This window comes from Gamsiella multidivaricata (genome assembly GCF_025024155.1).
Source record: "Gamsiella multidivaricata strain RSA 2152 chromosome Unknown BC939scaffold_30, whole genome shotgun sequence".
In the NCBI taxonomy this organism is placed as follows: Eukaryota; Fungi; Mortierellomycota; class Mortierellomycetes; order Mortierellales; family Mortierellaceae; genus Gamsiella; species Gamsiella multidivaricata.
In genome coordinates this window covers 288,242-301,900 of record NW_026251738.1, presented here as the reverse complement: position 1 = coordinate 301,900, position 13,659 = coordinate 288,242, and the positions used below count along the sequence as shown (strand labels likewise).

Genomic DNA, 13,659 nt, shown 5'->3' with positions numbered 1-13,659 from the left:
GCTCCCTTTTTTTTATCTTTATTTTTATTCCAGACTTGAGTAATGAAGACCAACAAGCCGTTCGTGATTTCCCATCCCATGTACAAGAGCGACCACTGACTCTAGAACCTCAGTTTGGATGTGCAGCTGAAAGTGAGGTGAGCAAAAAAAAAGATGAAGTGTGCGGATGAAAGGAGGAAAGACCAACTACGCGTCTCTGTAGCCAAGTCTTTTTTTGTCTGTAGCCAGTCTCTGTTGTTGTTGGACCAGAGATGCGTTTTTGATAGGCTAGGCTTTGCCCCTCCTCCCCCCGCCTTAAAAAGGTTTTTGGGCGAAGCATATAAGGTTGTTTGTCACACACATCGTCACCCAAACACATCTCTCCGGCTTTATTGCAAACAGCAAAAAAATGGGTATAGTTTTTTTTTTTTCGATACTCCTTCCTTGTGCCGTCGCAAACCACGGCTTCTATTTAGTTTTCGCTTATTGTCCTTGATGTGTAGAAATGAAAAAAAAAGAAAAGAAAAATGCTGTAGAAAAAAAGTCCTCTATGTCTATTGTGCATGCATATCTATTAAAAAAAATATAAGGAAAAAAACCAATTCCTCCCTCTCTCCCCAGAAATAAAAAGGAAAAAAGAGAGGACCTATGCTCGATAATGTGCCGCACTCCATGCTTGCCATTGTTCCATCACCCTCCAGATATACTCCTCCGAATCCGTCCTCGTCAGCGTACCCTTCCTCCTCTCTCTCGCCATCGCAATCACCCCATTATGCCCTCTCGCCTCCCGTGCCATCGTCGACGACGTCGTCGTCGTCGTTGTTGTCGTTCCTGCCCTTGTTCTCGTTGTCGTCACTGGAGTATCCGCCCTGTTCTCCGTCTCCCCAAAATCACCCCCGAGTCCACACCGACACTTCCCCTCCATCACTGCTCCATCGCTCACAGTCCCGTAACGGTCGCTGTGCGGTGGTCGTCTTTTCGACTTTACTCTCGACCGCTGCGCTTGCGTCTGCGTCTGCGTCTGCACCTGCGTCTGCGTCTGCACCTGCGTCTGCATCTGCTGCTGCTGTCGTCCATATGTATTACCCACAATAGCCGCCGGGGAAGAAGAAGGAGAGGCCCACGAGGGACTGGAGGGAGAACGGGGGAGCGGGCCGTTCTGCTTCCAGGGAAGGGATTCAGCATCGATGGATCCCACCATCAGATGTGCCCAGATCTCCTCATGTGACCGCTCCGCAACCTTCATCTGAGATCGTCCACGCGGTTTCAGTGATGCCCTTGACAACGAGGCCGATGGGGAGGCTGATGGAGACGGCGACGGGGGCGGTGACGGAGAGCGCAATCGTGGCTGGTATGGTTGTTGCCGACTTTGTCCTCCATAGTCCTTGATCTCGGAGCGGTAATTGGACGTTAGCTCATCATGGTCTTCATAAAGATCGTTATCGTTAATCAGCAGGGACTTGGTCGACCGGTTCCAGTCGTACATGAACGCGTCGTATCGATTGTTACAGCCATCGCTTAGGCCGCTGACAAGGGGCGAAGTCGATCCTGGGAACGTGGGGGATCTAAGGGCGCCTATTGGCAAAGAAGGAGATGGATCGGGCGTGGTCGTCTTCTTGTTCCATTTCCCAAACAGCTTCTCGTGGATGCTCTTCTTCCTGCGGATCGTGGTCGTAGAGGGCACGGTTGGGGATGCAGGAGAGGACGGTTCGGTCGCAGAAAGTCGCTGCTTCGGGTCTTGGATCCCGCTGATCGTCAGGGGCGACGATGGGAGCGGCAGTGGAGAGGACCAGAGCAGTGAACCCGATTGGGGAGAGGACAGGGACATGTAGTCTTCCTTGAAAGGGATAGATGGGATGCTGCAATCAAAATCGAGAGACCCGGGCAAGGACATGGATCCGGGCAAGGACATGGACATAGACTCTGACCCGAGGCTTGGAAGACCAGAACTACCATTGCGGACACTGCTTCTCGATTTGTTGCTGTTGTTGCTGGTACTGTTGGGGCTCCGCCTAACGTCGTGACCCAGACTATTGCGCCGAGTACGCCCTGGAATGTTTGACGTCGGTCCTCTTGGGACCGAGATAGGTGAAGACACAGCGGCAGTCTTCGCAGGGCCAGTAGAGTAGCCGCCGACAGGCGAAGCAACCGTGCTCTTGGTAAGTGCGGGTGCGGTGTTTGGCTTCCGCTTGAGGACCTGGATTGGTCGTTCCCAGATCCGCCGGTTTTTCTTGCTGATGTTCAGCGTGCTCTCTGTATCAACGTCCGAGACGACGCGGGGTTGCTGCGGCAGCGGACTCGGACAAGGTATGGGCGTGGACACTTTGGTGATGAACGAGGTAGCCGTCGTGGGCGACAGGGCCGTTGTGACAGTCGACTTTTTGGATTCTGAGAGCTGGGATGCTTCAAGGTTGAAGGGGGGAGGCCGCCGTTTCGGTTCCTTGCTGAATGTATTGGTATTGTCAGGCGTAGAAACGTTGGTACTGACGGGTACAGCATTCTCCTTATCGGCGATGAGCCCTGGAGATCCTCGGGCGCCCTCTTCAGACAACGCAGGACTGAGCAGTGAGGTAGTGCTGCCGTGGGGTTTCTGTACACGCGCCAGATCGACTGCCAGGGTTCGCAGGTCCGAGGCCGACCGGATATTTTTGACAGCATCCGGGGCGTCCGCAAAGTCGGTAATCTTGGGCCAGTGGCGTCTGGTGGGGGTAGGAGGGACAATACACTCAACGGGGACGAAGGTAGGGCTGCCCATAGCCGTGACAGAATGTCGAGGTCGCGCTGGGCTCTGTGGCTGTGTGGCAACCGACCCCACCTTGACCGGCTGTGCAAGTCTCTTGGGCTCCATGCAGCCATTCGCTTCAAGTTTGCGACGCGTTTGCTCTCTGGAGCGGTGCTGCCAGTATGATGTCTTGTAGTTGTAGGAGGAATCCTTGGAGAGGCCGGATATAGATCGCACATCGACCTGTGAGGTCTCCACAGGTCGTGGGTTCGGCGAGGAGTTCGACAGTTTAAAACTCCTAGGGGACGGGGAGGCGGTGTGCTTGCGATAGGTGAGCAGCGACTGAATGTTTTGCTCAGCATTGCGGAGAGGAGTCTTGAGAGGTTGTTGGACGATGGCAGATACCCTGTGTGACCTATCGCCACTTGATGAAAGCGCTTGACTTATAAAGTCTATCTCTGCAGAGGAATGGCAGGCAGAGTCATTCTCACCCGATGACAATGTACTGGTATAGGTCATAGCTACTAACGATCCATTTGTGGAAGGGCCTGGTCAGGAAAAAAAAAAAAAAAAAAAGAAAAAAAAAGCGTCCTTCTACATCTCAGTCGAATGTTATGTTTATATAGTTTATGTAGTAATAACACTTACAGAGAGAAGACGGCGCTTGGTTTTCTTGTTCTTGAGCCATGGGGTTTACAGCGTCTGATAAAACCGTTGCGGTCGTGGCCATCGATGAGATGCGGCGGGACCGCTTTTCTTTCATGTGCGATGAGACATATTGCCGAGTACGCTTGGAACACCGTGCATGCAGTAATATCCTTGGGGTATCGGGCTGGATTTCTCTCAGAATTTCTTTTCGCCAGGGAGGAAGGGAGAGTGATTGGACACCGAATGTTGTATTTCTCTTGAGAACGACTTGGGGGCCACTCGATAGCAGTGAGCCCTGTCCATCGCGACGGTCCTTGTTTGTAGAGTTAGGGTGTGAGAACATCCTGTATGCGCGGAGCATGGCTTCAAAAGCAGTATCTACATCCGGGTCGGTTGTCGTCTTCAAGGCCTCGTCCATTGTCAAGGGAGGATCAACGGGTTGATGCTCGGACATGTACCTATTCTGGAAGCTGTTGTCAAGTATAGCATAGGGACTTGGACTCGGGCACCGAAACCAAGAGGATACGCAAGGCAGTAGCTTCTCGACCACTTTTTTCAGTGTTTCAGATATTATGGCGCTCGAGTCATCCCTGGATGCGGTACTGCAGCTGTTGAAGCCAGTGTGGAGAGGAGACTCGGTGTTGAGCGAGGCATGGATGTTCCTGGAGGCCACGGACAGGTCGATCCAGGTACATGATGCTTTCAGAACAAGGTCGATTATACGCTGGCTTTGCGGGGGAGGAGAACTTTGAGGATTTGGGACTGTCTTGCTGCGCAAGCGCTCGAGATGGTCTACCCATAGAATCGGTGCCGACGGTGAAGGCGCTCGTGAGATGATCGCGAAAAGTAATTCCAGTAGTCTCTCGACGGACAGTGCTCTCAGGATATCGTTCTGTGAAGAATGCGTTGGTGTATCTTTAGTCTGAATAGTGTTGATGCAAGGTGGTCTATGCTTGCGAGAGGTCTGGGTGTGACCAAAGATGTCAGTTCCTTTTTACAGGATTGAAATAACACAAAGTAATTTAAGTTGGTTCGTGCGTTGTACCTGTTCCTTTGATTTGACGCGCCTTGGGATCTTTGTAGGGAAGGTTTCGCTTGAAGAGCGGTGCGTCTCGACGATAAAGGCGCAGCTGGGTTCTGCCAGATGGCGAAGGTCCTTTTCGAATGGCGACAAGGGAGGGGTCTTTGGACGGGGTTCGACTACCTTTAGACGAGGATCGGCTGCCAACCTCGCAATCAGTTCCGCAAGGTTAGCTGAAGAGGTTTTCTCCATAGAGGACTTTGGGGTTTCGACACAGGGGGACGAACCACTTATTTCTATATCGACAATAATAACGATTTGCAGTTACGAATAATAGGTTCATGTTAAGTTTACTATACTGTGAATGGACCATGCAACATGGGGGAGCGTCTGATATAGTCCGGGGAGAGAGAGGCATTCTTACCTCGGGACCTCATATGCGCACAACACAGCTCAATACATCGTTCAAACTGCTCCATGGTAAGACGTGAATCTTGACCAAGTACACCTTTCCCTATGAAAATCGACTGTCGTCTGCCTGGATTCAGTTGCTGAGGGCTGTTTTGTGGACAGGGTGGGTATTGAGACGATGAACAGGGCTGGGATGAGGTGAGTTTGGTAATGAGAGCAGTAGTGGTGGTGTCAACAGGGTGTGGCAAGTTGAGGTTACGCTCAAACATCCGGGGCGCACATGTGTCTGCTACGGCTAAGGTCATATGCAACCTTGGACTGAGGGCAGGATCCATGGTCTCATTCCTATGTGATCTGTAGGAAGGAACAGGCCCCCAGGCCGGTAGTCGCAGGTCGAGTACAGACACCGAGTTGTTGACTCTGTGCTTGAGGTTATGTTTGTTGGTTGAGAAGAGATCTGTGTCGGGCGTTCGGGAGGGTGTAGTCGCGGAGAGACTGCGACGATGCCGACGAATGGGGTTGGGTGGTATGTTGTCTGCGGTTGTATGCATTGTCATTAAAGTGAGCTGCACGAGCTGTATTACGCCAAGGAAAGCGCCGAAGGAGGAGAGTCCGTCTCGCTGACAGAGGAGAGCGAGCAATGGACGAGAAATGGAAAGAGAGGAGAGAGAGAGAGAGAGAGAAAGGGAGAGAGAGAGAGAAAGAGAGAGAGAGAGAGAGAGAGAGAGAGAGAGGGGGGGGGAGGTGAAGAAGGGGAAAAAGACGGTGGGTATATAGCGGAGCGAGCGAGAGCAGAGAGCAACGCGTAGGGGTGGGGGTGTGTTCGGGCGATAGGATGGGCGGTCGATAAATGGGGATAACAATTGGGAAGGATGGGTGGCAGGGGCACATGCGTATGTGCATGCATCTGCGTCGGCATGGCATTAAGCAGAGGACAGAGTGCTGGGCAAAACAATAGGTTTCGAGATATAAAGCGGTCGTGGCTGCACGGATGTCTTTTTTATATTTCTGCAAAATTGGTTCCTCATTCATCTGCGCACCCCTCTTTTCTTTTTGTTCCCTGGTCTCTTTGTCTATGGGGCTGAATGCACCGCATGGGATGGCATGGGGTGGGATGGCATGCGGGTGGAATGCCGTGCTGGAAGGCACTATGGAGGGGGCGATGAGGCTGGAATGCGGACGAAACAAGCAGCAGGCGGGGGGTCTTCTTCCTATGGGGCCATTGGCCGTATCTGATGTCTAATGTCTGATGTCTAATGTCTGATGTCTGATATCTGATATCTGATAGACACGGCGGAGTGCAGATACCGCGCTTGCAGCCGGTTCGTCATCTCCCCTCCCCCCCTAGACCGATTCAGGCGGGGTAGGGGGCTAGGCCGCTGGGCTTGGCTGCCTCCCCTTTGAGTTGACCCCACACGCAGGTGAAATGCGGCTGTCCAATGGGGGGTCTCCGTGTGAGACACAGCTAGCAGGATTTCTTATTCCCCGTCTCGAGAGAGGGGAGGTGTTCATTTTGACGCCATATGCACACCCAGCTTTCTCACACCCCACACCTCACACCTCACATCTCTTTGCTTCTTGATATCCATATGCATTCCTCTGTGGCTATTCCAGCACCCTGTACACTGTAACACACCCGCACTCCCCTTGTATATACGCCTCTTGTAAATATCGCCCTGTCCATATCCACCACATTTATTGTAGCAGCAGCAGCAGCAGCAGCAACAACAACGCGTCGCGATAACAACACATTCAGCCCCTCTTGAGATCAAAAGAACAGTAAAAAAAAAAATTAAAAAATAAAAAAAAGGAAAAGGAAAAGGAAAAGGAAAGGAAGAAGAAACCAGCCATCAAGCATGAGCAACTACAACAAGAATAAGGACGGCGGCATCGGCCAAGATGCAGCAAAGTACGACCCCGGCCTCCAGCGCGCCTACAACTCACGCGAGGACTCCAGCATGCGTTCGGACCTGCCAGAATTCATCGACCGTCGTTCATCCCCCATGCGTGTCTCTGCACTCCGCCCAGAGAACCAGGAATTCAAGGTCGCGGGTGAGGACTATGGTGGGGCCATGCGTCAAAAAGCCCAACCTTCATTGCCCCAGGGTAAGAGTACACCGATCCATGTCAAAGACGCATTGTTGTTGTTTCTCAAAAATTGCCTTCCTCACTAACAAAGCGAACGGTTTCGCCATAAATATCTGATCTGATCTGGGAATGCAGACAGGTTCGCAGACAAGGCTGATGAGCCCGTTAATCATTTGAGCAAGGGTCTCGAGCACAACGTCAAAGTCGGGCTCGACCGACCCTCGCAGACTGTCTTTAACTCCATCGGCGATGATCGCAACCTCTCCTCCACCGAGATCGATTTCGATCGCGCCGGCGCAAAGGAGTCCACGGACAGGCAGCAGCCCAGGGAGTTTGAGCACCGCGAGGAGGATTTCCAGCCGCTGAATGCTCAAAGCAACACCGGGCAAAGGCACGTCTCATTCGCAGGAGGGACGATCCAAGACAAAAAAATAATGACCTAACCTGACGAACTATTGACGTTTCCTATGTCATAGACGGACTTTCCCACCCACTGCCTCTGATGATGATGCTGGTTTGGCCGCGATCGACAGCGGAGACAGGAAAGACCTCCCATCCCGCGCCAAGCAGAGCCAGGCCTACACAGACGACTACGCTGATGCCCCCACCGAGAGGTACGCTGACAGACACGCGCCCCAAAGACCCGCAAATCTCATAAGCAGCTCAGTATCTAACACGCCTCTCCTATAGATCTGGGAGTGTCTCGCCCGATCCAGCCTCTACCTTCTACGGACTGGCGCCATCACTCTTCAGGCCGCAGAATCACCATTATTCCTGGTCCTCAGCGCCTCATCATAGGGAAAGACCCGTGGACTCGAGCCAGAAGCGCGAGCGGAGCGCCAGTGCGGAGATGAATCTCGGCTCCCAGCTCCCAGGCACCGAGGAAACCGGCCCCAGACCGTCTGCAGGATCGGCTCCAGCCAGTGCTTCTGCGCCCACCAGACACCATGCGCCATCTCAGAACCCAGCGATGAACCCGAGCATTCTATCCCGGGAAGATGATGTCGCCTCGAGCAGTCGTGCTTCCCAACAGCACCAGTACCAGCCCACGAAGGACAGCTCCTACAGCATGACTTCCCCTACAAAGCACTACCGCTATGCAGACGAGACTCTTGCGGAACCGGGAAGCGCTGCAGCTACGGACGCAACCACCGCTGGCTCCACTAAACACTCGCTCGTCCCTATCGAGGAGCTCGTTCCTGAGAAGAGGTCGTCCGGTTGGAAGCGAGACCAAGAGCCATCAACGAGCGATTACGAGACCCCCTCCCGCTCCTCCTTCGTTGCAAGGGAAGCGCACCAGGAAGAGTCTACGCCGGCTGCCCATCGTCCAGTTGTCACGCACCCGTCGGCCATGCCGCCAGCGAGCTCCACCGCGCCAGCTCATCACCCGGCTCCGGAGTTCAAATCCCTCCGTACGAATCGCATTGGTACCCCTCCGCAACAGGACTCGTCTGCCACCCGTCCAGAGTCTCTTTACAAGGCTCATAACGCGCCCGTCTACCTCGTTCCGGCTTCGCCTTCCAGCAACGAGGGTAACCAGCATACCGTCGAGAGTCGCCAGCGCGGCGATACCGTCGAGTCCGATTCTGGTCTAGCGTCAACTCACAAGACTCCTGAATCGACGCACACGCACAGAGGCTTGGGCAGGAGCTACGACGAGCCCATTCGCAAGCTACCTGTCCACCCTGAGCTTTCACACTCGCAGACAGGCGATGACGGGCCAAGTGCAGCCTCGTTCCCGTCCTCTGTGCACTATACTCCAGAGCCCTCCGAGACCCTCCCCCGCATGCCTGGCCAGTTTCATGATTATGCTCAGCCTCAGTCCGGGCCTGAAGGATCCTCGGCCACCTCATATATCCCTGCGCTCTCTTCTAATGCGCCCACGAAGCGTGGTGGATCTCCAAAGCGTAGTGGTCCCTCATGGCGCTACTTGACTGGTCCCGGGCGCCAGGGGAAGCCGAGCAAGAGACAGCGCAAGGCAACCAAGAAGCATGATGCAGACAGTCGCCAGAGTGTTTTCGACAGCATCAGCAGTGCTTTGGTCGGTCGCAAGAAGAACAGCGTCTCTACTCCAGAGATGCATCTGGACGAGGTCTTTAGTGATCAGTCCGGTCTCTCTCGCCCCGAGGATGAGGATGAGGAAGACAGCCATGGCGCCTCTACGGTGGTCCCAGCCGCCGCTGTAGCGGTTGCTACAGGACTTGGAGAAGGAATCCGCTCGATCTGGGAATCCATCCATATGCCGGTGATCAAGACTCGACGCGCCTCGGAACCGTCCACCATCAAAGACGACTCTGGCAAGTTGGGATCGATGTTCAGCCATGCAGGCGACCTGGCTGGTCAGAAGATGCATGAACATGCGCCTTCAAAAGCTGCGACGCTCAAGGCGCCCAAGATCGACTTGACGCTCTTCCCAGAGGAACAGCCTGACTACCTTCATGAGGATCTTGACCAGCATGAGAACCCTGCTCACCCCGAAAACGTCATGGATGTTGTCGAAATCCCTTACCAAAACCTTGAACAGAGCTCCGCCACCGGTCTCTCTGGTCCCTCGGCTCAAGCACCTAGGGGTACCAATGCTGCGACGCTCAAGGCTCCCAAGATCGACTTGACACTCTTCCCAGAGGAGCAACCTGACTACCTTCATGAGGATCTTGACCAGCATGAGAACCCTCCTCGACCTGAGAATGTGATGGATATCGTCGAAATCCCTTACCAAAACCTTGGACAGAGATCTGTCACCGGTCTCTCTGGTCCCTCGACTGCGACTCAAGCGCCCAGGGGCACCAATGCTGCGACACTCAAGGCGCCCAAGATTGACTTGACACTCTTCCCAGAGGAACAGCCTGACTACCTTCACGAGAACCGTATCGAACATGAGAACCCTCCCCGACCTCAAAATGTCATGGATATTGTCGAGATCCCTTACCAAAACCTTGAGCAGCAGAGATCTGCCACCGGTCTCTCTGGTCCCTCGACTGTGACTCAAGCGCCTAGGGGCACCAATGCTGCGACACTCAAGGCGCCCAAGATTGACTTGACACTCTTCCCAGAGGAGCAACCTGACTACCTTCATGAGGATCTTGACCAGCATGAGAACCCTCCTCGACCTCAGGATGTGATGGATATCGTCGAGATCCCCTATCAAAATCTTGAGCAGCAGAGATCTGCCACCGGTCTCTCTGGTCCCTCGACTGTGACTCAAGCACCTAGGGGCACCAATGCTGCGACACTCAAGGCGCCCAAGATCGACTTGACACTCTTCCCAGAGGAGCAGCCCGACTATCTCCATGAGGATCTTGACCAGCATGAGAACCCTGCTCGCCCCGAAAACGTCATGGATATCGTCGAGATCCCCTATCAACAGCTCGAACAGCATCCTACCACGAATCTTCCTGAGACCTCCGCCAGGACTCAAGCACCCAGAGGTGTTATCGCGCCAACGGTCCTGGACCTTCACAACCACCAGCACGAGTCTCCGATGATGCAGAGTCGCGCTGAGCATCTCTCCTCGTCCATGCCAAACACCCTTCTTCAGAGGGGTCATTCGACTGCAGCAGCGCTCAAGCGCCCAAAGATCAACTTGTTCCTCTACCCCGAAGAGCAACCTGATTACCCTCGTGGAGGAGACACTCACGACAGTCCCGACCGCCGAATCCAACTGGATAACTATCCCGTCCGGATCAAAGAGATGTATTATGAGTCAGAGCACCCGTATCCGCATCACGATCTGCACCCGACCATCGTGGAATCCGCGGCTGCAGCTGTGGGTCATGGACTGGAGAGCATCAGGTCGTTGCTGGAAGGCATTCATGTCCCCACGCATGAGGGCGAAGATACGACTGCGACGCCTGCTCCCACGATGGAGAGCGAGCACGGGAAGAGGGGGATGCCAACCAGGTCTGTGGAGATTAGGTCATTCAATGTCCCGGTGACTTATAGTGTATCTACCCATCCATATGGTATGAGAGTGCCCACCACAACCGAGTCCCATCCTCAGGACCGTAGCGGTAAGAGAAAGCACCATGCTATCTGTTCGATCGTATTCGTATTGTGCAGGAGCATATGTTGGTCTATTCTGTGTACTAAATGCGAATCACCCCTATCCTTTTCACTTTTGCAGTCCATCCCGAGACAATGAAGGCGCCGCACGCGTCCCCACCGGTGGTACCAGTTTACGTCGGTAAGCTTGCAGCAAACATCACCTCGTCCCACGAATCAACATCGCATTAGCGTTTATTCATCTCTATCATGACATTTATAATCTTCTAATAGATTCTGCCCATCGAGTGTCTCCACCGCACCCCATCGGTACCGGTAACTTGTTGCCGATGGAGGAGAAGTTACTCGAGGCCAAGAAGTTCGTCCCTGGCGAGCACCACCGCCGCGGCATGATCATCCATAGCACTGCTGAGGAAGATTTTATGGATGGATCTCATCACCCCGATTCCTCGACGATGCCCAACAGAGCCAGGTGTAAGAGCAACCCGTCCATCATCATCGCCAGGAAATCAGAGCCCCTCTCGGTCCTGCCCCAGACGGACAATCCGTTCAAGGCCGTCACCATCACCACCGCTCCTGGTCATGCCTTGAGACATAGTTCTGATCTTTCCGCTCCCACTACCGGTATCGATACCACATCTCCGTGGTCTGGATCTCCTTACCAACCACAGCAGCAGCAGCCGCAGCAGCAGCCGAAGGAGCCCAAGATCCCGATCGCGCAGCCCCCAGCTTCGTGGGTGGCGAGCAGCTCTACCCCTGCAAAGGCCCCTATCGGTCAGATGCCGTCCATGCAAACCACTAGTCCCTTCACTGGAGTTCCTGGTGTTATGGCGGCCCCTTCTGCTCCCACGATGTCATTGCATGACAGTTTCCCGGCGACAGAGCCGACGGCTGCCCATGGCGTTGCAGCCCTGATGGCTGCGCAGGCGATGACCGAGAAGCCTGAAGATGTGCTGATCATGGAGAGTGAGTCCCACCCCACGGTCGAGCCGCATTCAATTCACCCCTATGAGCTCCCGGAGCAGCAACAGCAAGATCAGCCCCCCCAACAGCAGCAACGTCAGCTTCCAGAGCAGCAACAGCAGCAGTATGAACTCTCGCAGAAGCAACAGCAGCAGTATGAACTCTCGCAGAAGCAACAGCAGCTGCATCAGCTTCTGGGGCAGCAACAGCATCAGCTTCCAGAGCAGCAACAGCATCAGCTTCCGGAGCAACAACAGCAAGATCAGCTCCCCCAACAGCAGCAACATCAGCGTCCGGAACAGCAACAGCAGCAGTATGAACTCTCGCAGAAGCAACAGCAGCTGCATCAGCTTCTGGGGCAGCAACAGCATCAGCTTCCAGAGCAGCAACAGCATCAGCTTCCGGAGCAACAACAGCAAGATCAGCTCCCCCAACAGCAGCAACATCAGCGTCCGGAACAGCAACAGCAGCAGTATGAACTCTCGCAGAAGCAACAGCAGCTGCATCAGCTTCTGGGGCAGCAACAGCATCAGCTTCCGGAGCAGCAGCAGTATGAGCTCCCGCAACAGCAGCGACACGATGCAAGCTCTGGGCACCATCACGGTGTTGGTCACCAACATCCCCACCACCATGACGTAGATGCTGCCACACATCAAGATATCGAGCATCAGCATACGCTCCGCAACGTCGCTTTGCCGACCGCGACCGAGACATTGGCTTCCGCCGCCTCGTTCGACCCGGTCGCGAACGCGAACGCAGACCGAACGTACCATCAGGCCCCGGAACCATTCCGATCTGAATTGGACATGCGAGACCTGGACGCGCGCCGGGAGCAGGAGAGGGGACGTAGTACGAGTATGCCCGAGAATACCGGGGGGATGGAACCGGTGAGGGCGCAGAGGATGTCGCCCGCACAGGTCTATGCGGCGGCGCATCGTCCGCAGTGGACGGTGATGGAGGAAGATCCGAGCGAGAGCTATGGTGACGATGACGGCGGTAGGGCCGGTGAGTCGACGCTGGGTGGTGATCTGAAGCAGCATGGAATGAATGAGCGAACTACAGAGACCCAAGCGCCAGTGCAGCCGCCCCGTCCTGAGGCGACGACCTCGAGTCCTGCTACGAACGACACACCTCTTGCCACAGAATCAATTCCGCATCAACATTCGCTGCTCCACGACCAGAACTACTCTCAAGGTGTTGAACCTGCAGCCCCCGTCCACGATGACCAGGATTCGACACCCATAGCTAGAGCAAACCCCTCATTAAGTTTGCACCCGAGGATCGAAGACTCTCTCGGCACCCAACCTTCGTCCTCAGCCCCCCTCACGAGGGAGCAGAATGTACCTACAGGCTACGAAGGATCGTTGCCGAAAGCGGAGGATGAGGAACGCCTGATGTGGTTCAAGCACGTGCGCACGGACGAAGAGCGGGAACGGGAGCGGGAGCGGGAACGTACCGGTGGGGCCGAGTCGGGGCAGGACCAGGACCAGGATCAGGACCAGGAGCGGGAGCCGTTGTATGAACAGATGACGCCGACGACGTCGGACAGTGAGAGGAGGGAGAGGGATGGGTCGGTGTGGCGTCGGTTCACGGCCCGACTCGGACATGGACACCGTGCGGGGAGGAGACCTTCGATCTGAGGAGGACACTGTCATTTGTTTTGCAGAAGAAGAATGTTGTTACTGGGAAGGGTGATATGAAATAACCTATCTGTGATTTTCTATTCCAAGCTGAGAGAGAGAGAAAGAAAAAACAAAAAAAAAAAGAGATAGCACACACCATTGGCAATAAAAAAAAGAAAAAAAAAAAAACAGAAAATGCTTTA

General features: G+C 54.4%; 2 protein-coding genes across 2 annotated transcripts; one reads left to right on the top strand and one right to left on the bottom strand.

Moving 5' to 3' along the window:
- Window positions 1-323: 323 nt before the first annotated feature.
- On the bottom strand, window positions 324-5,466 carry BC939DRAFT_528694 (uncharacterized protein). Its single transcript, XM_051561472.1, has 5 exons — window positions 4,795-5,466; window positions 4,395-4,666; window positions 3,350-4,313; window positions 968-3,249; window positions 324-848 (listed from the first exon to the last, which is right to left on the bottom strand). The coding sequence occupies exons 1-5, from the start codon at window positions 5,336-5,338 to the stop codon at window positions 750-752; spliced, it is 4,161 nt and encodes a 1,386-aa protein (XP_051412563.1). The 5' UTR covers window positions 5,339-5,466; the 3' UTR covers window positions 324-749.
- A 1,035-nt stretch (window positions 5,467-6,501) lies between these two features.
- BC939DRAFT_528693 (uncharacterized protein) lies at window positions 6,502-13,656 on the top strand. Its single transcript, XM_051561471.1, has 6 exons — window positions 6,502-6,887; window positions 7,005-7,260; window positions 7,346-7,483; window positions 7,560-10,879; window positions 10,993-11,052; window positions 11,145-13,656. The coding sequence occupies exons 1-6, from the start codon at window positions 6,638-6,640 to the stop codon at window positions 13,472-13,474; spliced, it is 6,354 nt and encodes a 2,117-aa protein (XP_051412562.1). The 5' UTR covers window positions 6,502-6,637; the 3' UTR covers window positions 13,475-13,656.
- Window positions 13,657-13,659: the final 3 nt, after the last annotated feature.

Excerpts from the sequence above, each read along its gene's own strand:
- BC939DRAFT_528694 (XM_051561472.1), bottom strand. The coding sequence starts at position 5,338 with ATGACAATGCATACAACCGCAGACAACATACCACCCAACCCCATTCGT. Across the intron at positions 4,314-4,394 it reads GCGTCAAATCAAAGGAACAG|ACCTCTCGCAAGCATAGACC; the intron begins GTACAACGCACG and ends GGTCACACCCAG. Across the intron at positions 849-967 it reads CGCAAGCGCAGCGGTCGAGA|GGCGGATACTCCAGTGACGA; the intron begins GTAAAGTCGAAA and ends GACGGAGAACAG.
- BC939DRAFT_528693 (XM_051561471.1), top strand. The coding sequence starts at position 6,638 with ATGAGCAACTACAACAAGAATAAGGACGGCGGCATCGGCCAAGATGCA. Across the intron at positions 10,880-10,992 it reads CCATCCTCAGGACCGTAGCG|TCCATCCCGAGACAATGAAG; the intron begins GTAAGAGAAAGC and ends TCACTTTTGCAG. Across the intron at positions 11,053-11,144 it reads GGTGGTACCAGTTTACGTCG|ATTCTGCCCATCGAGTGTCT; the intron begins GTAAGCTTGCAG and ends ATCTTCTAATAG.